The sequence below is a fragment of the Syzygium oleosum genome, unplaced genomic scaffold, assembly GCF_021117445.2.
Source record: "Syzygium oleosum isolate NSW1041296 unplaced genomic scaffold, Sole_v2.1 Sole_v2.04, whole genome shotgun sequence".
Lineage (NCBI taxonomy): Eukaryota > Viridiplantae > Streptophyta > Magnoliopsida > Myrtales > Myrtaceae > Syzygium > Syzygium oleosum.
In genome coordinates, this window is record NW_026607488.1 from 6804443 (window position 1) to 6829880 (window position 25438).

Below are 25438 nucleotides of genomic sequence, written 5' to 3' on the forward strand. Positions count from 1 at the left end.
TCCGGCCAAAATTGATCGGAAAACATCTTATTAAAAAATTTGTTAAAATGTTTAGAACTAAATTGGTCAAATATGAAAGGTTATGACTAAATTGGCCGCCGTATAATAGGTTCATGAATCTGCGAACAATCGTCCCAATGCGAAAGAGTGAGCCAATAAGTTACATTATCCGATCATCCGACACGCCACGTATAAAGTAGCCATTGCTCGATTAGTTTTCTTTAAACCATCAAACAGGTCTAATAAAGGTCCAAAATAAGATATTTCAAATAATCAAACAGACGACTTGGCGTCTAAATCGGTCAAAGTCTTAGGAGTACCACATGCGTCCAGGCTACCGAGACAACTACGACGACGGAAAAGAGGTTGTAATAATTTAAAACCCAAGACGGGGTCACGAGTCCAAAAGGACTACAATTTTTACTGTTTGATGCCGACGGGTAACCATACCCATGCGCATAAAATTTTCGAAAAAATGATATAAATAGTTCATGAACTCTAGCTCAATGTGTAATGTGATTCTCGAATTTTTAATTTGTTTAATATGATTAATGAACTTTAGCTCAATATGCAATAATTCGTTCAACGCCATCTCTGAATTTTTGGTACATGTTCAATTTACTTCCTGAACTATATGAAAATGTTCATTGTGTCACAATGAACATTTTCATATAGTTCAGGGACTACATTGAACATGTATTCAATGTCCACGGACCGTATTGAACAAATTAAAAATTCAGGGATCACATTGAACATTATGCTAAAGTTTATGGACTGCACTGAACAAATTAAAAATTCGGGGATTACATTAAATGGCTGTTTGTGTCATTATCCCTTAAATTTCATGTTCCAATTGATATTTTCTTTAAGTTACTGTTCTTGTGGTCCATTCAGGCAGGAGAGATGGGCAAGCCCCAAGAAAATCAAATAGTGAATAGAATTAAATTATATAAAATTGGACAAAAATATAGTGCAAAAAAAAAAAAATTGGATGAAATTGAGCATGTGGGGAGCAGCATGATGTGCGAGTTCCTGGGGGAAGGCGACAAGCGGGGAATTAATAAAAGGAACCCGTGCATGTCGGAGGAAGATGGGAGGGAGTGGGTGGGGGGACCGCAGTCGTGTTAGCATCATTTATTCCCATGCCGGGAGGCCTCGTGCATTGGTCTTGCATTGGTCTGCTGAAATTCACTACCCTTAAATAAATGCAGTGGCATTGCGATTTGACAGATTCGATGGAATGTTTTGACTTCCTCTGGGTGGTGTAGTTTTTGGGATCGCCAATGGGATCTGATCTAATCCTTGAGATTTTTCCGGTGGCCTATGTAGATTTTGGCTGTCCATGGGAATCACATGGCTTCAATTCGATTGGGAGGGGTTTGATGGATTGGGTCATCCTGTTTGAGCATTGACAGACAATGGCAATCGGTCTAATTTGTGCTTTGATCTCGTCCATGGTGTATTGTTCCGCAGAAAAATTTTCAAATAAGACTTTAAAGTTGGACCGATTTCTCGAAAAAAAAAAATAATTTTGGAGTGGGTATTATTAGGGGCGTGCAACCGGACCGGGTTTACCCGGAAACCGGACCGGTCCACCCGAAAAACAGGTTCGGGAACCGGTTCCCGTTTGAACTGGTCCGGGAACCGGTTCCATTTTTTGGGAACCAGTTAGAACCGATCCGGTTTCCGATTCCAAGTGAAACCCCATCCGAACCGATTTTAGAACCGGTTTTATATGGAGGTCCACTTGCAATTTTATATGGTCAGAATTCAAAACATTATATCAGGAAGATGATGGAGGTGATCATTATTTATGGATAGTCTAACTCAAGGGTTTGTAAGCATTATAGGGAGCAATTTCCTTTTTCTTAAACTTTTTGTTCTGTAACGAAGAAATTACATATCCAATTGAAACCTATGCTGTTTTATCACGTCCATTAAATTATTGAGACTAAGATAATATGCTTTTGTATGAATACTTAAGATTGTTTGTACAATCAAACTTATAACCTTTGATTTGAGTTATAAGTTTTCTTATTCACTACCTCGAAAAAATGAAACTAAAAAAAGGAAAAAAAAAAAAGGTTCTCGGGTAGACCCTGGAATCGGACCAAATAAATAGGGTAGGTTTCAAAACAGGATCCAGGGTAAACATGATAGGTTTCAGGTTCCAAAAATTAGGAATCGGTTATAACATGGTCGGTTTCAGGTTTCACGTCTGGAACCGACCCATCCTGGAACCGATTACCCGTAGGTATTATCTTAGATAAGGCTTTAATGTGGGCAATTCGATCTCAAAACACACTTCCAACTTCCTGGCCGGCCGGCGAGCGCCTGCATCTCATGTGCCCCTTTCCAAGCCATGGTTAGGGCCATTTTTATTCGGAGCATTTTTTTTTTCCTTTTTCCCTCTTTCTTCTATCAAAGTTCGCTAGACTTGCACGGTCATAGATTTGTGGTTGCGTGAGGACGGCTACCTTATGGCTGTGATGTCGGGGCTTAGCTTAGTCGATTCGTTCGATATCTAGCTGTGAGATGTTGAAGCTATCAAGCGGCCAGAGCTAGAGAGGGCAGTGAGTGAGAGACGTAGAGAGGCGCGAGTGAGAAGAGAGGGAGTGGCCATAGGCGTAAGCTCAAAGCTCGAGCGACCATGAAGCTCAGAGATCAGGTAGCCATGGTTGTAAGTTCGAAAAGAGAAAATGGCCATGGCAGCGAGCTCGAAGCTAGAGTGGCCATGGTCACCGGCTCGAAATTCTGGTGACCATTGTTTAGAGCTCAAAGCTCAAGTAGCCATAGCCGTGGCTAAAAGCTCGAAGAAATGATGGCCATGACCGTGAGTCTAAAGAGAGAGAACGATCATCAACACCGTTGAGCTAGCGTAGGATGGAGGAGCAGTTGTAGGTCATGCCAGTACAGAAATTTATTGGCGACTTCATGATGTCGAGCGAGATCGGGCATTAGAAGTCGATCGGCAAAGTGCAACAAAAGAAGAAGAAAATGAGAGAAAATAAGAAAGAAAATTGAAAAATGCTCCTCGATGAAAATGCCGCAGAACATGGCTTAGAAAGTGGCATGCGAAATGCCAGTTGGTGAAGATTTGGCCGGAATGGTGAGTTCGGGGTGTGTTTCGAGACAATGTTGCCAACTTCATGGCTTAATTATAGACAATGTCCACTTTGAAGGCATTTCTGAAAAAAGGGTCCCATTTCAGGGCCCTCTTTGAAATTTCCCTTTCTTTTTCCGAGCGATAGCAATAATTTTACTCACTTATGTGGATTTTCAACAAAAATGCGAGGATTGTTTTTCAGATAAGAGTGTCGATTGAATTGAAGCCCTTCGGACATTGACGGATTCAAAAATATAATTCAAAGGGTAAGATAGAAAAAAAAGCGAAAAAAATCTTTGCAATACTCAGCTCGGGAAAGCGAAATACAGAAATTTCATATGAGATTTTATAGGACATTGCATACATTTGACAGAAATTACATGTGCAAAGCACTGAGTAGCCAAGGAGGGTGACCGCATCGCCAGTCGCCAGCCCCTCCCATTGATCCGTCGTTGCCATCGGATGCCACTACTTATGTAAATTCATCTCAAGTCTCCAATGTGCACATCAGCTACCCTTTTTCAGCAAGATCTGTATCTTGTATAATCAGTGTAAAAAAAAATCGCTTGAAGACAAAATAATGCACGTCCTAAAAGATAAAAAGTTAAAAGAGAAATTCCACTTTCATTGACAAAAGGCAGATTCTATTTCTCTCTATGGTAAAGCCTTTTGTAAGTGTATGCATGTGTAACCTTATTCCAAAGCTAGCAGCAAAAACCGCTTGCTTCTGATTTCTTCTTGACGAAGTTATGTATTCAGATATGCTTTTTATAGTTTGGTCAAGTGATGAATTTGGAAGCAAAGCAAAAGTAGATGGCAGCTTTCTCCTTGGAGCAACTTGGCTTTTGAAGATTTCCTCATCTCCACAAGCACATCGCAAATAGTAATAGAGTTGAGACATCTGTTGCTCCGAATATCCGCTTATTGCTTTCTATTTTCTGTATCAATGACAAAACCTTTTCATAGATGGTAAATTTCGGCTATTGAATTTTAACCGTAATTGACTATCGGGCCACCATGCGATTTATAGGCAAAGCGAAAATTCGAAAATGCTATTGGTTGTTGTGAAAAATTTGGAGAACCACTGATGAAAAATGAGAAATGAAGGTCGTGTGAGGTATGCAAGTATTGTCTTGAAGGATAATTTCCGCCCTTCAAAGAGTGCAAAAGATAGATGCGCGGCTATCCTCCAATATTTAACATACCTTTCGATTAGTGTACATTTCAATATTTAGGCAGAACGGAACATCGAGAATTATTAAACCAACAGAGAATGTAAGAGAAGAGAGTGTTACATATGTTGACTTGAATGACGAAGAACGGGACAGTATTAATGTGAAAATTGGCTCCAAAGTATGCAAATCAAAGGTCTAGAGGTAAGGATATTTTGTTTGCTTGCAAATAGGCTTTTTCGAATAAGGCCTTGAGACAACAACAAAAGTTTGGTAAAAAAAAAGACCATGGATTGGGTCTTGCGTATACTTTGCGCACAGGATAGGCGAAATCTAACTTTACACTTGGTTCGACCCAAGCTCATGCGTGCCAGCCCAAAACCTTTTTCTTATTATTACCAAGCTAGTAAAGTGAACCCATTAATAAAGTGAACAAAAGAGAACCTCCTAAGCAATGCGAGTCAAGTAAAAGAAAGAGAAGCAAGCCTTTTTGAAGTACTTTTTGCCAACGTTATTTGCAGGATTTTTGGATTAGTGACCGGGGATATTGCATATTTTCTTTTATTTTTTTGGGAGTGCTTTGATCCTTTTTCGTTTTCTTAAAACTTGCAATGCAAGTTTGATATATATGGGATGTCTAAGGTCGGTCCATGTTAGAAAATGACCATGGCACGATGTTAGCCTGGTTTCATTTTGGGCCTCCAGCCTCGTATATTCACTCAGGCAAAGTGGTATTCATTTTGCTGGGAGTCATATTTTTTAAACTCCTGAACTTAATTAATGTTATGATTATACTCGCTTAGATGATTAACATGTAAAAACTACTTTGATGTCATCCATAACACTTAAATATTAGAATATGCAAAATTTCAATTGCTAAATAATATTCAAAATTCAAAATTTCAAGATTCACAATTCACCATTCATGAATTGATTATATTCTAATTTTATATATTAGATTAGAGTGACCACAGAAGTAAATCTAATGTACGAAACTTGCAAGTGATCGAGCTACGCGGTCCAATCATGCAAGTTTTAACACCACCTTGATCATATACATTATGTAAGCATGTCGAAATTCTATTAGCAATCCATGAAATTCATAGAAGAGTTATCTATAAAATACTTTAATTAACCAAGAAAAGATATAAAATAACGATCTTTTATCATTTTGATAGGTATATAGTCACCAAAGCCAAGCATTTCGAATCACCTCTTTGTTGAATTGGGTGAAATAATGGGTTTTGAATTGACTAATCATCTTCTTGCTGATGATGCTGATCATTCTTTAGATGACCTGTGTTAAATATGTCTTGAATTTTATGTTCTCGGTCCGGTTCAACACTCGACCCGACATATTTTTGTGCGACCCGAAAATTGAGATTTAGTTCGCGACGCGGAGAGTTGGGCCGATAGGCCCAACTCGTAGCAAGTGAACAAATCTCTATGGCGGTCCGCCCGAGCTGGAACAACGAACCAATGTTTCGGGGGGTTCGGGGGCTATGCCCCCGAGGAAAAATTTCGGGAGCACTATTTATACTGCGGCTAGGTTTTCTCATTGATGTAGAGAGAGAGAATTTTATTTTCAGAGAGTTTTGTAAGCCGTGAGCTTTTGTCGTTGTTTCGACTTCTGAAAACTGTACTCTCTTTGATTATAGTGGAATCTTGTCTTGCCTCGCCCGTGGACGTAGATCACGTTGTGATCGAACCACGTAAATCCTCGTGTTCTGTGTTTGCTTTTCCGCGTTTGCTTCAACAACCTGAGTAGTTAATAATAATAATTTCTACATTTCCAGGGGTGATGTTTGATAATAACGGTGATTTAAATTAAATCACGTACTGGGTTCATTTCTTAGGGATTCAATTAGAGAGCAAGAACTTCGAACTCGCGACCCAATTTTAGCATGCATACAACCAAACCACTGAGTCTCCCATTCTTGTCACACTGAATCAAGTACATGATAGATCTCAATGTTTCCCCTTTTCTTTATTTTCATCAAGGATATGGCAACACGGATCTGTTTCATTATATATAAGAAACATAATTGACATATAAGAGTCCTCAATCTACTGAGAATCTAACTCCCCTTCCACTCGACGACACGACGTATCACAACCCAATCACGAAACTCCATCAAATCCTTGATTTTCCGGTGATGACTTGTTTCATGGGCTTGCCGAGAGGAAGTATCCGGCGAAAGCGCTCGAGATCTCCGGAGACAAACCGATCCTCACATGAATTCCTAGGTGATCATCACGAGGGTTTTGCATCAAGTAAGTAACATGTGGGATTGGAGGGACCAAAGGGGACACACAGGCTGCTTCTTCCCTTAGGAAACCAACCTTGTGGAACGGCAATCTCGTCCAGTCAGACACAAGGGTCAGCTCCTTCAATGGAGGCAAGGAAGCTGGTGGCCCTTCAAGGGCTGTCATGTATGCCATCACGTATTCATCGTCCACAGATCTTTTGGCCTCTCTTATCTTCTCGATTATGTCTGCTTGGCTCGATTCCATCAGTTCTCCGACTGTCAACGCCACCGAGGCGAGCACGTACGCATTGCCGCTGAAACCCTTTGGGAGCGGAGGCGACATCCTATTCCTTGTGTCCACTGCAAATTGGAGGCAAACCAGTGTCCCTTTGTGTAGTCCTAAAGCCTTGGTCCTTGCCTGAAGTGCGACAATCCATATTGTATAAGGTCCGAGTTGGATATTGGAACACGAACATAGGACGATTCTTTTCCCGTATCAGTACTTTTCGGAACAAATTGATAAATGTCAAAAAACCGTCGGTTAAATAAGTTACCGGTTACTTCATTTCTGGTAGTTTCTTCATTACTTATTAGGCCTTTTATTAGATTACTTACTCTTTTTGATGGTCTACAAATTATTAACTTTTCTTATCTTTTGCTAATTTTTATTTATCTTTCTTATTAACGACTTATATGTATCAACTACATGAATTTACCAATCTTTATTTGAGTGATTTGCCAATTTTTTTTCACTTAAATTATCAACTAGTTTTGGATTACTAATCCTCATTTGAATTACTTATTAACAATTAATTATTTTCTACAATTTGGTAAATAAAGGAAAAATAAAATTGGTAAGCAATTCAATTGAGGGTGGTAACCCAAAATTATTTGGTAACTTAAGGTTGGTAATTTCTAAAAGCGTTGGTTAAACTTAAGGAGTTACTAAGAAATGGAAATAAAAATTTGTAAACAATAGTAAACGTTTGGCGAATTAAACAAAATCAAAGAAATGTCAGCAAGCAACTCAAAACAAGAGTTGATATCCCAATAATAGGTGGTAATTTAATGGGAGAAAAGTTGGTGAGTCATGCTAATTTTGGTTGGTAATCTCTAAAAGTAGATAATAAATTTACGGAGTTGCTAACCAAGGCTAATAAGAGTTGGTAATCAATACGAAAGTTGGTAACTAAGAAAAATAATTAAATGTTGGTAAGTCACTCAAATGAGATTTTTTTTTTCACTCAAATGAGAATTGATAAGCCAAAAATTTGACAAAATTTGGTAAATCACTTTAATTTAGGTTGGTAGTTTCACATAAGAGTTAAAAAATTCGAAGTATTGGTAAGTTACGCAATTAAAATTTGGTAAGCTAATAAAAAAATTGTTATTTTACAAACTATCAAACAAAAGTTGGTAAATTCAAAATGTTTTGGTTAGTAATCAACAGGTTACATGGAAAAAATTCACGTTTACTTTTTTCAATAACATTTTTTACATTTATTAACACTTATTGAAATTTACTAGCATGGAAAAAATCCGCATTTTGGGACACAAAAAAATGGAAATCTGTTACAACACTCTTATACAAGAATGTATCTTAATTAGACTCAGTTTGACAGTTCATGGTAATTACAATTCAAGATAAATGAAGAACTTCAGACATTAAGAACAATTAAGACCTACATCTTCTCTTTATTTTCAATTAATTTGTCCATCCCGTCATATATAATTAAAATGAGTTTGTTCGGTGTCTATTCTATGCAATACGTAGCTCTCGAGTATAGTAATGTTTTCTTGCTTGTATGATCGATTACATGGATTTATTTTTCTTGCTTCCACACATATTATTTGGATTTGTCATTGGAAACCTAATCCGTAGCATAATTACATGTCACAATTAGCTATTGGTGCCTAACATGCACATTATTAGGTTCCATTTGTTTTGCGAAAAATGAATGATTTGGAAAATACTTTCTTGAAAATGATAGCTTGTATCGCTTAAAATTATTAGTCAATGAAAAATATTTTTATTATTGACAACAATTTATATCTAAACATTTTCGAGAATGATGAAACTATTGTTCGTTTATTCATTCATTGTAAATGTTACAAGCAATCTATTTTAGAAAAAGTGTTTTGCATATTAACATTTTTTGCAAAATAAATGGAGCCAAAGGTATCCATTAATTTTAGGATGAACAAACCTAATTTCTATCTGTTCTCTGTAGCCTTAACTACATGATAAGTTCTGCGAGACTCACAAGATAAGAACAGCAACAAAATTATCAGCAGCAAAAATATACATAAGGTCTAAAAATGAGGAAGATTAAGGAAATTCTACCTTCCACAGGTGAGCTGAAACCACCTCAAAGGACGAACATGAGAAGCTGCCATTCATCCCCTTGCACAACTCCCTCTTTAAGCTCTCTATGAACTCCCCGCACAAATCAAAAGTCTTGAGAACCAAACTCGAACTCCTCACATCAGACAAATTGTTTGGATTCACCGCCGATTGCATTATCAATCGATATAAATGATCTATAGCAGCAGCACTTTTCACCGGGTTAGCAATTGCCACTTGTTTCTGAGGATTCGGAAGCAATAGCCTTCCTCGGTGATGCACTGGCACATGAATCTCAAGACGATATCCCTTTTCTTTTGTAACTGCAGAATTTGACGACCAGGCGTGGAGAAAGTCGTATGCGGCAGGTCCATCGAATAAGGAGTGGCTTGTACCTATCCCTATGGAATAGCCTCCGCATTTAAATTGAGTTACCTGCGTAATCATGGTTCATTTCTGAGTTTGCTTCTACACTTACTCTAAACAGTACACTTAATCAAACTGTTGGACCATTCATACAATTGATCCAATCAAACCTCATCTATATACACTTCAAAGTCCTTACATGTCTGTATTTGTCGTGATTAAAAACAACAGTAAGTGCATTGAAACCCTAATGAATGTCACATGATTAATTGACACCTAATCTTTTATATGGTGACCTGACCTTGCTAAGGGAGAGATCAATGTTGAGAGAGAATTCTAATACCTTGGTCTGCTGCAGCTCAAAAGATTTAATACACTCACCTGAGCAACAACTAGAGGCATCTTGGACAAGTTCCCATCAAAGTCAGGCTTGTAGACCAACTTCTCAAAGAACTCATTGTACTGCAAAAGATCTCCAAGCTCTGAAACCTTCACTTGAGCGACAGCTTCAGCTAAAACCACACCTTCATTGTTGCACCAAAGATTGAGCTTCCCATCTTCTTGGTTCAAGCTGAGCCTACCAGCAGCTGGGTGCCACACAGATAATGTCTCTTCTAGGTCAAGTCTTAAGCTATCAAACACACGACCAAGTGAAATTTCATTCTTGGAGAAGTTATTACTGAGAGGTGGTTTATAAAAGAAGACCAAGTACATGAGAGCTGGACACTGTCTGTCCAGGTTAGAGAGATTGAGTAGCTTTGGAGGTTGCAATGTTTTCGGTCGTACAATGATTGACCTTCTAATTGAGACACTCAAATGATGGCTCTCATGTGGGGTGGCCATGGAAATTGTAGCTTTGAGAATGGCTGATCTGTAATGTTTTGTAGGCCTTACTGTGAATCAGAGAAAAGAGGAGCTTGTGAATATAAAGAGAACAGAGAGGCTACAGATTCCAGGAGGGTCATGAACCCCACTTGTATGTGTCTTTTGTCTGCATTTTTTTTTTCTTATATTTGTCCCATTGAAACGGGATTGGGCTGGGGATTGCGAATCAGGCTAATTTTATGAACTTAATTAAAAGCTTTGCATGGAGCTGTTTAGGAAGAGGGCAAGTCCATATATTTAATTGCTTGACAATGTGATCTGGATCACACTGGATGGGTCGATCAATGAAAATGACCTACTAACCTTTGTCTATCTTTGTTTTGAACTCAATAGATGAAACAAAGATCAAATTGGTCCACGCGTCAAACGTTTGTGGATCGTTAATTTCTGGCTATACATGTCATGCACAATTGCGGGAATCCGGTCAGCCTCTCCCATTTCATGGAGAAAACATTTTGCATAAATTCATCGATTTGATCGTTGGAAGATGATAGATAAAATCAATTTTTGTACATGATAAGTACTTAATTTGTCCTTGGGAGTGCGATAGAGCGTATGAATCTCACTTGATCTATAGATTGAGTTTATGTTGTTTGTACTCATTTTTCATGAACTAATTATAATGTGTGATATCAATTCAAGTAAATCAAATGCAATGATTTGTATTTTATTTTTGCATTTCTAGGAAAATTAAGAGTGGTTTAAGAATCCGGTCAAGTTAGAATAAGTAGCAGACAAGCTCTTACAAAAAGGGGAGATAAAGGACATTACCGCATCTGCTTAATTACTAATAAACCTAATGACTTATCGTAACTTAAGAAAAATGAAGGATAATTATCTGAGTTCATTACATAATTCATTTTTCTCTGTACCATAAGTGCACATTCGAATGTCTCCTTTTGCTCCATTGAACCTGCTTTTGTTTCTGGCCACATGAAGATCTAGAGCTCTCTGCAAAGTGCGGCAAAACAACAAAAATTGCCGGTTGCAACTCACCTTCAAACACCAAATTTTCTCTGACAAAGATAATGATTTTTCTAGAATAAAAAATGGGTTTTCTCTTTTTCATAATTCAAAAAGTCGAGACATGACCAAAACTTCTTTAGTTATGTCATTTAGGAAAATGACAAAGCAAATGGAGGCAGAACGCATATCATCTGATTCCAGAATTCCACGTCTTATGTTTAACAATGAACACCCACATGCATAATTAATACAATTTTCTGCTAAAATGATTATTTGATGGAGCTTTAGCATTACTGCTTTTCTTGTGCAGTTGGAGCTTAGTCACTTCAACTCCAATTCTCAAGCTTTTCCATTAACAACTCAACAATCTCAAATTGGAGGTCAACTTTATCTTTGAGTTTTTGTTAAGTCAGAAAGCATAACGAAAATGAAGAACTTGGTAGCTTTTGGACCCAAAAAAAAAGAAAAAGAGAGTATCCTGTTCAGATTAAAAGGCAAAACACTTCATCATCTCTTAACCCTAACAATGCTTGTTGCAGGTGGATGATGGCTTTTGCTTCTACAGAAAAAGAAAGAAAGAGAAAAGAATGTCCGAAAATCCCCATCTGAGCACTGAAGGAGACATCTTAGGGTTTTGGACAAATTTCAAAGTCTTTTCAGATGGGACAACTATATATTTGCAAAAGACGAATCTAACAATGCAAGCTTCTTCATCACATCTCGTGAAGAGAGGACAAGCGTGGAACAGGTCCACATTTCAGTAGGAATTGAACTCATGATTAAAATATGCATCCAAAAATTTGAAAGCATGAACTAACTCCGGGGTAAATCTAATTCTATGTGAAAAAACCTTAATGTTATCGAAGAAGACAACTCTGGTCTATTATCTAAATTTTGTTTTTCCTTGTATAATATTTAAATTTTAAAACACCATACCGATCGAAGAATGAAAAAGTGAAATTGCTGGGTCTCCATGATCCTATCAATCCTTTCATACGGCAGAGTAATGAGATGGGAAACATAATAAAGTAGTATACTTCTTCATTAACTAAGCGTTTAGGTGGAACGATAAATTGACAATGATCCTTAAAACCATCAATATAATTGAGATAGAGGAACAAAGCTTGCATGATGTGGGAACAATGAAAATTCGAAACAGATCAGAAGAAACGAAAGAGAGAAAGTAAACTTTGTTCCGAGACAACAAAAGAAAAGCAGAAAAAGTTTAATCAGGAACAAAAGATAAGTGGGCTGAGCCTGCTGGAAAAACAGGTTGGCATGTCCCTCGGAAGAAGCTGGGGTGTAAGATTGAAGGAGAAGCGTGGGTGAAGGTTGAAGCCCTAGACAGTTTGTCTCCTGTTGTCTCCACTTTCCCAGCATATTGCCTCATTTCCTGGTTTTCCCTTCGCCTTTTCACTTCACTCCTTTTTCTGTCCTCCACACTTTTCTTTTCCACTGTCTCCATTATTTAACCAACAAAAGATGATCCACCACCATAGCCATTACATTTTATTACTTCTCATAGGTTCCATGTCTTCTAGTGTGTATGAGCATAAGTACTTGGCGCAGCTTTAGCAGTCCCTTACATATATTACTTTACTATACCTTGGAATCTTCCTTTCGGTGCAAATAGAAAGATTTTATTAGAAGCCGTGCATGCTGTAGTAAATATATTGAAGAATCCTACCATGTTGAAAGCTGATGGAGTTGTGTACCACGAAATGTGAAGTCTCTTTGCTTCCTTTTCGTTTGTGACCTTTTTGACTTTTGTTCAGGGACAGTAGTATGCCGCAAAAGTCAAAATTCTCTGTCAATTATCAGTCACCTTTAGATGTTGGAATAAAATGGATCTAAGGAGGGAGAAAGTGTGGTCACATGGAGAGGTTACGTTAAATGTGGGCAATGATTAGCTCCAAAATAGTTTTTTAACTTAGAGAGAGAGAGAACATATTCTCTATGTTGTATTTGGAATAGTTTTATTCATTACCGATTAAGTTACTTTACATACATCGAAATAACTTTATTATATCTGTATGTTGGTGACTTCTTACAACGAGGAAAAATTATCCAAAAAATCATAACCTATCGTACAAACGTCAATTCAGTCCTAAACTTTTCAATTTAACTCATGCAGTCATATACTTTTTGACGATTTTTCAATGTAGTCAATCCTATCAATCTAAGCACTAATGCGGCGGTTCAATTAGCACTGATTATCCTACGTGGCACGGATGACGTGGACAATCTTAAATAAAACAATGTCATTTTGCAATTTTTTTTGGTTTTTTTAATTTTCTTTTCTTTCCTTTCCTTTTCTTTTTCTTATTCTAATGTTCATCTTCTTCTTTGCCGGTCGCCAAGGTCTCGTCGATGGCTAATGAAGGTCGTCGGCCATCGCTGAGGCCCCTATGACTCTGCTAGCTAGGACTTTAAGAAGATGAGGGAAAAAAGAAAAAAAGAAAAAATAAAAGAAAATAAAAGAAAAGAAAAAAATAAAAACTTAAAAATATTTCTCAAAATGATGTCATTTGAGCCCCGTCGGACTTGTCAGATTGCCAGTCGTCCCACACGGCCAGAACCTAGATCTAATCCCAGCCAACATTACTCCTTAAACGAACAGTAAAGGACTCATTTTTGTACGTTTGATTCAAAACTTGATTAGAGATGGCGTAACCATATGTCATGTTATCTAAATTGGGTAGGTCGCGCCCTACCAGCGCAAAAGAGTAAAAACATTAAAACAAGACTCTAATTTGAGCTCGTAGAAAATCCGATCCAAGTAGATTTTTCAAATCCATATAGGATTTGTGCTTTGACGACCGAACAAGTAAAAATTATTGAAATACTTTCCACGTTGGAGTTGGGCTTTTGCTCATTAATGAGCAGAGGAGCTTTTGGCTATAAGAATGGGAGCGCACCTAATGGGTTTTTGCCCATTAGTGAGAGATTTTTTGCTAGTTCTAGTGAAACTACCGTGTAAGTTATTGAATGTGGTTGGGGTTGGGAAATGCTGAGAATATTTGAGTAAGTTGAGTGTGGTTGATAAATATGTCATATAGACCGAACCACGTAAAGCCGATGTTTGTTTTATTTCTTTATTCTGTTTATTTTATTGTTTGGTCGCTTGTTTTTCGCAACAGTCTCTTAGCCATGTTTGTATCGTGGAGATCAAGTTTGCATCTGTACATCAAATTATAGAAGCGAAGTTATCAACCTCAGAAAGAAAGCTCGTACAAGCATCCAAATCAAGTGCAACTTTCAAATCTTGTGCTAGCTTGTACATTTTAAAGGTAGCTTTAATTAGTAATAGTTGATGCAGGCAGACTGGAATTACAAAACATCTCCATAACAACAAACTTACTAGCTTAGGAACACGTATCCAGGACTTCAATCTAACCTCTATCTTGGCTTTGCAAAGATTCGCAACGTTTAATCACCAAGTCCTTCAAAACAATCTAAGCTGTCGGGGCCTTCGATTGGTCCTAGTTCTGGACAATCTTCTAGATGCAGACTCTGTAGATTTCTCAACTTCGATAAGTTGGGTAATCTCTCTAATGCATCGCAACTGGAAATAACCAGGTGCGTCAAGGATTCTAGTTCCCCCAGTCCTCGAATGTCGACCAGTATACTCAATCGAAACAGGGTTAAACATTGCAGATTCTTCAGGAGTGACAGATCTGGGGTTCTCACGAGGAACTCGCATTCGCCAATTCCTAAATCCCTCAACTTTTCTAAGTCTTCGAGCACTGGGAAGTGTGGCATCAAACATGCGCTCATATAGAGAACAGACAGGTTCTTCAAGTTGGAAAAATGCGGCAATGCCACGACACCATGAAGTCCCAATGTTGATAAACTAGATGGTGTTGAGTTAACTTTCTAATAGATTTTGATGTCAACAAAATTGTCCATGAGTAAGTCTGACATATGCTTTTGAAGTATTCTATGTCCAGAAAGTTATATTCTGGAAGTCCAGACTTTACATGAATAAGAAGAAGAAGTTCAGGTTCTGCACCGCAAAAAACAAAGTTCAGACTTTGTACACGGCAGTCGAGGAACTTCAGTTTATATATTGGAATAAGAAGATTCAAGATTTTTCAAAACAAACCATTATGACTCAAGTTCTGAGCACAAGATAAGATTCAAACTTTATCCGGACGTTATCGATACTCAGAACGTAAACAGCGGCTAGTAATCTGGCTTGGATTTCACAAATGGCAAGAATTGATTGATTCGATCTTAAAAGACTATTTTGCAAGGAATATTTATATAGCAAGATATCCTAAATTGATTGATAATCAAACCCCACGACAAGTTCTTTTCTAAATAGAGAAGCTCTACTTATGGATACCAAAATTCTGGTTGTATGGGCAACTAGATTTAGCGGGATTCTGATTTTGTCACTCAACGACTACTCAATCATTTTTATACAAATCTGTCCAAGGTGAAGATTGGAAAATGATCTTCTGAAGACTGTCCAATGGCTAGTTTGGAAGTGGAAGAGTATAAAGGAGACAAATCGTCGAAGAGAAGAGGAAGAGAGACGATATCAAGAATCATTCATTCTAAAGTCTGAACAAACTCCAACCAATGTGACTTGTTCTTCTTGAGCAAAAATTAGTAATATTGAGAGATCTATTGTAAAAGTGATAAAGTGAGATAGAGTGACCTATCTTTCACAGAGAAGTCATCATTCAGAATTTGTAATATCTTCATTGATCATTTAGTGGAATCCGGCCAGTAGGCTGTCAACGTGAGAGAGTAGACATAGGCTTGATTTAAGGCGAATCACTATACATCTGTGTGCAATTTTTCTCATCCCTAAAACTCCTTTTAGTTAGTTAATTGCACATTTGTTTATTTGCCGTTCAAAGATTGTTCAAAATCTAAACATTGTTCATACTTTGCCCGTGATCAATTGTTTCTGCTTTATATTGATAAAAAAGCACTCAAATCACCTATTCATCCCTCTCTAGGTGATTTTTGCTAGTCTCATCAGATGGAAGTTGCTTGATGGACTTTGAGATATCCTCGGGTTGGAGAAATTCCTTCGGAGGATTGTATGGGCCGTACAAATCTAGGTAATCTAAATTAACTAGCTTCAAGGGGTCTGGCACAGACAGAAAGCTAGAAGCATGACAAGAGAGATGGATCAAACTAGAGGGAAGCTCTGGCAAATGCTGGAGCTTGAGGCAACCCTCCAATTCAAGTGTTTGGAGACGAGCGACATGGCTGATCGTCATGGGCAATCCACAAATACGGGTGTACGACAAGTGCAAGGTCCTCAAATGGGAGAGCCTTCCGACTTCATCGGGGATCTGACCCCTCAGAAACAGACAACCCCCTACATACAACTCTTCGAGCATCTCGACCAATCCAATGGTGTCCAGTAACCTTTTTATCTTTGTATAGTCGATTCTAATCACTCTCAGTTTTTTCAGATTCCCAATTGAATCAGGCAGATTTACTATACCTGATGATGACAAATGCAACTCCACCAATGCTTCTAATTCCCCGAGTGAGCATGGAAGTTCCTTTATCAGAGAGCATCCGCTCAGAGACAAATGCGTAAGCTTCAGTTCACCAATAGAGCATGGAAGCTCTCTGATTCTTGCATTTTCTATCTTTAAGACTTGACAAAGACTTTAGATTGCCACCTGTCTCGGGAACCTTGGACAGATCCGAATCTAGAGGCAAGGTAAGTTCCGTCAAAGATTCTAGAGAACCGATTTCCTCGGGCATCTCTTGAAGCGTGCGACATCCCTCTAGATTCAAGCGTCCTCAGATGTTTTAGCTTACCTCCAGATCAGTCGATTGCAGTTAAATTGCAACAGCTATCGAGAATTAATGTCTCCAAGGACACAAACTTGGAGAGGTCAGGTGTCCTTGTTAAGCATCTGCACCATGACAAATCCAGGACTCTCAATTTATTTGCCATGTGCAGAAGATTTGAATGTCAAAAAAGGATGAGAAACGTTTTAGCGCAACGACAGGGCAGTGAATAGGAAGAGAAGTAAACAGCCAGGGTGAACTCTACCTTGATTTCTCTCCATCCTCTCCAGTCCTCTGTTATGTCGCTCCACAACAGGTCGAGCACAACCAAATTATTAAGGTAAAAGTTTGTGGCTGGAAATCCGGGAGGACAGTAACGCCAAGAAAGCCATCTTAGCTTAGAAAGAAGGTTTTTGAAGTTCCCCACGAAATTTATTCCTTCCCCTCCAAGAAACCTTAGATTACGTAGGCCTGCTATTTCTTCATCTGTGAAAGTTTAGCCAAACTGACTGAGGCTTAGGCTTAGTGCTTCTACATCTTGATTTATCTGCCAGTAAGACTTATGAGTATGCAACAGGGACTAACTATAAAATATGCTCTTTCCCTAGCAAAACATCAGCCGAAAACTGTTTTAATCTTTTTTTTTTTGGGTAAGGATAAAACCAAAACTGTTTTTATCTTTTTAACACTAGAAACCAAAAGTGAGATTCTCTTTGCTTTTGTAAAAACGAAACCACGAAAAAGAGTAAAAAGAATGTTCTCCTATTGAATTGACTCCATAGTTTACCTCCTTATTCTTTAGTATGTCCAAGGCTTCCTCATCATCGCACACCCTACTTCGCTTGCCAGGATTTTTGAGATTCTCTACACGAATAATGTGCCTTCCGAGGTCTCGAACTTGATCGTGCATCCAAAACTTTTTCTTGTCTCCAATTTTTGTTAGAGACCTGAGACAAAGGACTCGAATGGCATCATGAGGAAAGTATCCACAATGATGCCACATGAAAACTGGGTATTCTTTGTCTTCCTTGATGAAGAAACACGCTGTATCCGAGAACACTCATTTTTGCTCATAATCTAGTCCGTCGTAACTTATCATCAGTGTTTCCTGGACTTCCTTGGGAGGAACTTTCTTTAGTTTCCTTAATGTGTCTTCCCACAAAACCTTGCGATTGCAACAAAGAAATGAACTTATCACTTCGAGAGCCAGAGGAAGCTTCCCCACAGTAGAAACAATTTTTATTGAGAGATCATCGTAATCTTCTAAAGGAGAGTCTCGCCTAAAGGCATGCTTACAGAACAACTTAAGTGCTCGATCAAATTCCATCTCATGCACTTCATAAGCAAATACTCTTTTAGTTTCATTTAGGATTTCATCGTTGGATGCTTCCACCTCCGCCATCAGGACGCTCAGGTCTCTGGTTGTTACAATCACCCTACTTCCAGGACCAAACCAACTCCATTTCCCTGCAAGCTTTTCAAGTTGCTTTTTCTTGTCCAAATTATCAAAAACAATGAGGACTTTCTTGCTGCACAGTCTCTCTCTAATCATGTTGATCCCATCGTCAACATTATTAGTTTGGTCAGTAAAGCTAGAGTAGAGAATACTTGATAATAGTTGTTTCTGCAAATATACAAGACCATCGCGTTGGTAGGATTCTCGAACAGCTTCAAGGAAACAGCAGCCTTCAAAGACAATTTGTTAAAAATAACTTTTGCTAGAGTTGTTTTGCCTATTCCACCAATCCCGTGGATCCCAACAAAGCGTACGCCATTTGAACCATTGTCCAGCAGCTTCATTATGGCTTCTATCTGGTCATGATCTTCAACTAAGTGTTCAGTCGCATTCTTGTGTTTGGCATTCAACTTAATCAAAATCTCTTGAACAATTGATCTGATTAGTTCTCCATGGCTGGAGCAAGGCGTTGGAAAAAGAAAAGTTATGATGAATTTAGGCATGATTAACGGCATCATCATCACTTGAATTTATCGGATGGTACTTATGACGCCCAAAATGAAATTCTTGAGTGGAATGACAGAAACAAGATTCACTTGAAAAGATTAGGATCGTTACCCTGTAGCTTTGAGGTCCCATCCCTTTATCTCGGAGACTTCTTTTAGAGCATCTTCCCACTGCGACACTTCATCATAGCCAAATTTCTTCTTATGCTTGGTCATGGCATTTCTGTATAATCCTGTTCGGGGCTTGACATCAACTGGCTTGACGTAGTAAAAAACAGAAAGTATCTGCTTTTTCCCATCTGATTTTGAGGTGCGCTCCACCATTTGTGTGAGCTCGCGTAGACACCACGAACTGGAAGCGTATCTCTTAGAGAAGTTGGGTATGTAGACTTAGGAGATGTCGAGCGCCTGCATAAGCTCTCCGCTGATTTCTGTGCCCACGCGGAGCTCCTCTTCATCCCTGAAAATGCGAATTCCCGTGCCTAGCATGTCATGGTAAAGGCAGTTAGTGAATCCATTGCGAGTGTCTGGTCCTCTGAAACTCGGGAACACCTCGTACTCTGTTCTCAAGGTGCTCTCACGGCTCACTGCGGCGCCTGAGTTCCTAGTCCTCTTCATTTTCCTGAAACAGGTGGTTCTGTCAATCAGTTTGCTCCCGGGCAATGTAAAATGAGCTAATTGTGAATTCAGATCAAAGTAATTTATGTTCTGCGAATTCTCTCGAGATCAAAGTTGTTTTGGCACATCATATGCGCTCGAGTCAACGTGGAGAGGTTGAAGGTGGCCTTCTGAGAAATATGGGGGCGCACTGCACCAGGTTGCTTTACAGAGTTTGGACTTTGGACCTACCAAAATCAGCTCTGGAAGTGGAATAATATTCTATTGAACCCTTCACTAAAATATTGGGAAAAAAAAGCATTAAAAGAGGAAGTTGAACAGATAGAAATTCAAAACCGTTGTCCACTCGCTACGTCGTTTGACCTTTCATTTGATCGCAGAGTTCTTTTGATCGACGCAAGGAACTCAACCCTGTTCTTGCTGCAGAAATTTAGTCCTTCAGACCACTCTAGAATCGACGTTGCATGAACAACACGAGATGTCTTCAAGCATCGTTCACCAAGTTCTCCAAGCTTGCGCCATGGCAGTTTTGGTCGGATGGCATATTTATCAGGTTATTGCTGAGAAATGAAGTTCATTCATTAAATGAAAGTTCCAATTTAAATTGGTGCAAACAGATTTGCAGTTTAGCATTCACGATCGTGATCGTGGCAAATTCATAGTGACAAAACCAGATACGAGAAGCTCGGTAATTCTTTGAGTGACTGGCAATTTAGTTTTGTCAGTATAGGCCAAACAGCATTCATTGGCACTCCTGTGACATTTGTTTACTCCAATCTGGATCACAAGCCTTCTCGTTCATTATTGGCGTGTACACTGATGGTGGTCAAAGTTAATAGCTTTACGTTTTATGAATCTGTCTTCCAGCTTTGCTAAAAACTTATGCTTTCTGTTATTTCAAATTGAAACCTCATATAATTCTCCATAAGTTCAATTACAGACTTATCCAGAATTACGACCGCAAAAAGTCCCTAAGATTGTAGCTTTATCAGCTTAGCAAATCATGCAAAAGATTGCAGCTTTTCCTAAGGTATAGAAGAGGAATCGTTATGCGGAAAGTATGACTTACAGATTATCAGGAGTGACTTTCGATAACTCCTGACTGCATAAGAAGTTTTAAAAAGGAGGGAGAAAACTTAGAAGTCAGAAACAATGTAAATGCACATTAACTGAAAAAATGAACACAAGTTACACAACCATTCTGCCATATGGAACTACGCTTAGATAAACTGCAGAGTAAAGAAAAAGACAGGACATTTAGCCATTATGATTGTACACAAATGAAATTCTAGTCTAAATTTCAGACAAGAAAACTAGTGCCAAAATTTAATAATAACAAACGATGTGGATACAATCTCTAGTTCGACAACTTGATTGCAAGTGTATCTCTCATTCTTGACTAAATGGAGACGTTAACTCGAGTGCCTAAGCAGTTGATCTCGAATTGTACGATGGAAAACTTGACTTCTTGAATCTCTGGGGTTTTGAAACTTGATCCAATAGAATTCTGATGAACGATGACAAAGGTGACGGGGATTTGAAAAGCGATCTACAAGACTACGATGTATGTTGAAGAAGATTATGGGGCTTGGACGCTTGATATGTTGAGAGCTCTTGATGCCTCTACGTATATCTTCTCTGAATCTGTGTCCTCCCCTTTGAATGAGCACCTTTGTAGTGTCTTGTGAGGAGTGTCCAAGGGAAATTGCATTTTCGAAGATGAAGTACTATTCACCGAGGCCGGACTTTTGGCATAGTTCTTAGCAGGACCTGTGTTGGTTAATATTCAGACTACTTGTCCTTATCTCCAACGTGAGTGGCTCACAAGACACTGATCGGTCTAGCCGCTGATGTAAACACAAGGGTCTGACGTTTCTGATGATTCCCAATCTGAGTCTAGCTTTGTCCATCTCGGCAGATCTGGCAAACTTTCCAGGGACTGACAATCTTTAATAGTCACGTATCTCAAACATCGTAAGCCACTGAGGCCTTCAACGGCTCTTAGCCCGGGACAACATTCCAGATCGAAATGCTGCAGCTTTTCCAGCTTCGATAGGTTGGCTAATATCTCTATTGACCCACAACATGTAATCTTTAGGGACTCCAGAGATTCCAATTCCCCCAGACCTTGTACTTCTACAAGTCCTTGCAAGTCAGTTAGACGCAGGGTTTCCAGATTCTTTAAGTGTGATAGATCGGGTGTTCTCAGGAGGGATTCACAATTTTCTACGGATAATTCCCTTAAATTTTCCAGGTGGTCAAGAGCTGGAAATTGCTCCATCGAGCAGCTAGAAACGGAGAGTTCTGATAGTTTCCTGAAGCTGGAAAACTGTGGCAGTGGCGTGACATCGGTAAGTTTCAAGGTTGACAAGCTAGATGGAAGCTGGTGGATGGATTTTATGTTTTTCCAAGGTGAGAGAGGTTCCTTCCCCTTGCTAGTGCCCCCAAGAAAATCTCTGTGGAACGACAAGTCTAAGTTTTCTAAAGTAATTAGGTTTGAGAGGTCGGGAATAATTTGACGGTGATAAGCATCAAGGGCAAGGCTTGTCAAGCTCGAAGGAAGCTCTGGCAATCGTTGAAGCTCGTGGCACTCCTTCAACTCAAGTTCTTTGAGATGAGGGAGACAACTGATTGTGGCAGGCAATCCAGAGATGCAAGTGCCTGATAAGTCCAAGATCCTTAAATGGGACAATCTCCCAATAGAACATGGGATTTCGCCGGATAGGCCCTGACACTCCGGGCAATGTAACTCTTCAAGCATCTCCAATAGCCCGATTGTGTCAGGTAACTTTCTTATCTTTGTGTTTCCCATCCTGATGTCTTTGAGTTTCTTCAGATTTCCAATTGAATCAGGTACATTGACTACTCCTGAGAATGACAGATCTAATTTGACCAGCGATTCTAATTCCCCGAGCGTGTGTGGAAGCTCCTTAATTCCTTTGCAACCTTCTATCGACAAATGCGTGACTTTCGCTAGCCCTCCGATAGAGTATGGGAGTCTGCTTATTCTCTCATTCTGTTTCATACTCAAACTACACAAAGATTTCAAATTGCCAATTGTCTCGGGAAGCTTGCAATCTTTGGGCATGATTAACTCCGTCAAAGAATTTAGAGAACCAACTTCTTCAGGCAACTCCTGAAGAGATTTGCATCCTTCCATATTCAGAGTTTTCAAGTTCTGTAGCTTACTAATGGAGCGATCGATTGTGACTAACTTGGAACACCAAGCAAGAACCAATATCTCCAGAGACGCAAAGTTAGACAAGTCAGGCGTGCTTCTCAAGCAATTGCAGCTTCTCAGATCTAAAACTTTCAACTTTTGTGCCATCTGCAGAGAAATCGAACGTCATATAAAAGAATTGAAAACTTTGTGTCATAAGAATTAGACACACCAAAAGTCAATATGGAGAGACATTAGTACCTTGATTTGACTCCATCCAGTCCAGTCTTCAGTAATTTCACTCTTGGAAAGGTCGAGCACCACCAAATTAGTGAGGTGAAAATTCGTTGCCGTGAAATCCGGAGGACACTCATGCCAAGAAAGCCACCTTAGCTCAGAAAAAAGATTTTTGAAGTTCCCGACGAAATTCAACCCTTTCCCTCGAAGGAGCCTGAGACTCCGCAGACTCTGTGATTCTTCATCTGTGATGGTACAGCCACTGCCATTACTTTGACCATTAAAACTCAGTCTCAGTGCTTCTACTTCTTCACTTGCCTGCCGTTAGAGACCAAGCATGAATGACAACAAATCGTGTGATAAAAGAAAAAGTCAACTCCGTAAGCCACTTGTAAAGTTTGTCTACTTCCTGGAAACAACTAGCAAAATGGACTCTAAAGTACATACTCTTTAAGTTTTACCTGCTTATTCCTCAATAAATTCAATGCGTCCTCCGGAATCCATACCCTGCTACGCTTCCCAGGAAATCTGCAATTCTCTTCGTGGACAATGTGCCTTCCGAGATCCCTAACTTGGTCATGCATCGAAAATCTATAGTCATCTCCAATCGTTATCAAAGACCTGAGAAGGAGGACTCTGATTGCGTCATGAGGATAGTATTCACAATCGCTCCACATGAAAATAGGATATTTCTTGGCTTCTTTGATAAAAAAGCAAGCAATGTCCAGGAACACTTTCTGCTGCGTCAATTCCAGACCCTCATAACTTATCATCAACGTCTCTTGGACTTTCTTCGGAGGAACTTTCTGTAACTTCTTCAGTGTCTCTTCCCATAAGGCCTTGTCAGTGGTACCGCATGAAAGAGATGACCCTATCACTTCGATAGCCAAAGGAAGCTTCCCTAAAGTTGAGACAATCTGTCTCGATAGGCTATCGTAATCTTCTGTAGGAGAGTCTCTTCTAAAGGAATGTCGACAGAATAGCTGAAGTGCTTGACTAAATCCCATTTCCTCGACTTGATATGTCAAGATTCCTTCATGTCGATTCGGGGCAGGGCCGACCTTTAATGTTTCCATCTGGTCGGTCAGGATGCTTGTGTTCCTAGTTGTTATAATGACCCTGCTTCCATCTTCGAACCAAGCGCTCTTCCCAACTAGCTTTTCGAGCTGCTCTTTCTCGTCCACATCATCGAGCACAATGAGCATTTTCTTGTCGCAAAGTGCCTTCTTTATCATGTCGATCCCTTGGTCAATGTCGCGGATAAAAGTATCGCTGCTGAACCTCCGGATGCTTGACAACAATTGCTTCTGCAAGTGCACAAGACCATCTGATCTTCTGGAGATCTCTCGAACATTTTCGAGGAAGCTGCAGTGGTCGAAGCGAGAAGATAATTTGTTGTAAATGACTTTCGCCAGCGTTGTCTTACCAATTCCACCTATCCCATGGATTCCCACGAAGCGCACGCTGCTAGAGTTGATGTCTAACAGCTTCATAATTGCATTGACCTGAACATGATCTTCGACCAAGTGTTTGGTAAGGTTCTTGTATTTGGCATTCAGCTTAATCAGGACCTTCTGGATGATCACTTTAATGAGTTCGCCATAGCTGCACCAATGCGCGATTCAGTTTATTTTACTCGTTACACGAAATTGAAGAGCTTATGATGAAAATAAATCTTAAAAAAGGAAAACTCAATTCTGACCTGTTTTCTCAAATATGATGCATATGAAGAGAACTCAAAGTTTTCTACAAAAATTCCTTACCCGTGATAATTTTTCAAGCTCCATCGCTTGATTTCCTCGACCGCCATGAGGGCGTCACACCAAGACTTCACTTGGTCGGCTGCGAAGTTCTTCTCGTGCCGTGCGAACGCGTCGCGGAACAATGGAGTCTTGAGCTTGACGTCGTCCGAATTCACGTCAAGGTAAATGGGGAGGATCTCTTTTGTGCCTTTTGACTTTGACGCCATCTCGACCATCTCGGCGAGTTCATTTAGGCACCATTTGCTTGACGCGAAGTTCCTTGTCAAGATGGGCATGTAGATCCTTGAGTTCTGGATGGCCCGTGGGAGCTGTTCCTTGATCTTTTGCCCGACTTGGAGCTCATCGTCGTCCCTAAAGACGCGGATCCCTGCACCTTTCATGCCTTCGTAGAGACAATCGGTGAATGTTGTGCGACTATCGGACCCTCTGAAGCTCAAAAACACCTCATACTCAATCCTGGAGCCACCGTCTCTCTCCATTGTAGGAGCCATTCTTTAGGAAGTGAGCATCCAAGTTTTCGCTGCCGAGCGTTTTGAGGGTCTGAAGCCAGCGAACATATGAAGTTATACTACTGAGTTGTTGGTAATTTCATGATGTTAATGGTAAGATAGAGCGATTGAGACATGGAACCGTGTTGCCCCCCCTCCAAGAAACAAGCAAACCGTCGACCAACCTCCATGACCTATACAGTACAATAGATTATCATGGATCTCGAACATTTGTTATGTTTAAATAAAGGGTTGTGATTGTCTTTAGGGTCCTGTAGACTTTCTAATTTCAAGATCAATCCCCTTTTCTTGCTCGGTTTTCTTCCATTAGTTTAGTGGTAATTCAATTGCTT

At 39.4% G+C, this 25438-nt stretch overlaps 3 protein-coding genes and 1 pseudogene across 3 annotated transcripts; all 4 read right to left on the minus strand.

The window, feature by feature from the left end:
- Positions 1 to 6175: 6175 nt before the first annotated feature.
- On the minus strand, positions 6176 to 10109 carry LOC115674308 (brassinosteroid-related acyltransferase 1). Its single transcript, XM_030596666.2, has 3 exons — positions 9619 to 10109; positions 8872 to 9306; positions 6176 to 6945 (listed from the first exon to the last, which is right to left on the minus strand). Exons 1-3 carry the CDS (start codon positions 10078 to 10080, stop codon positions 6445 to 6447), a joined length of 1398 nt encoding a protein of 465 aa, XP_030452526.1. The 5' UTR covers positions 10081 to 10109; the 3' UTR covers positions 6176 to 6444.
- Positions 10110 to 16043: 5934 nt separating this feature from the next.
- On the minus strand, positions 16044 to 16827 carry LOC130134546 (uncharacterized). The gene is made up of 2 exons (XM_056310353.1): positions 16756 to 16827; positions 16044 to 16658 (listed from the first exon to the last, which is right to left on the minus strand). Exons 1-2 carry the CDS (start codon positions 16825 to 16827, stop codon positions 16044 to 16046), a joined length of 687 nt encoding a protein of 228 aa, XP_056166328.1.
- Positions 16774 to 19437, minus strand: LOC115674444 (disease resistance protein L6-like; annotated as a pseudogene).
- A 1211-nt stretch (positions 19438 to 20648) lies between these two features.
- On the minus strand, positions 20649 to 25225 carry LOC115674306 (disease resistance protein RPV1-like). Its single transcript, XM_030596665.2, has 4 exons — positions 24598 to 25225; positions 23296 to 24439; positions 22859 to 23152; positions 20649 to 22765 (listed from the first exon to the last, which is right to left on the minus strand). Exons 1-4 carry the CDS (start codon positions 25086 to 25088, stop codon positions 21278 to 21280), a joined length of 3417 nt encoding a protein of 1138 aa, XP_030452525.2. The 5' UTR covers positions 25089 to 25225; the 3' UTR covers positions 20649 to 21277.
- Positions 25226 to 25438: the final 213 nt, after the last annotated feature.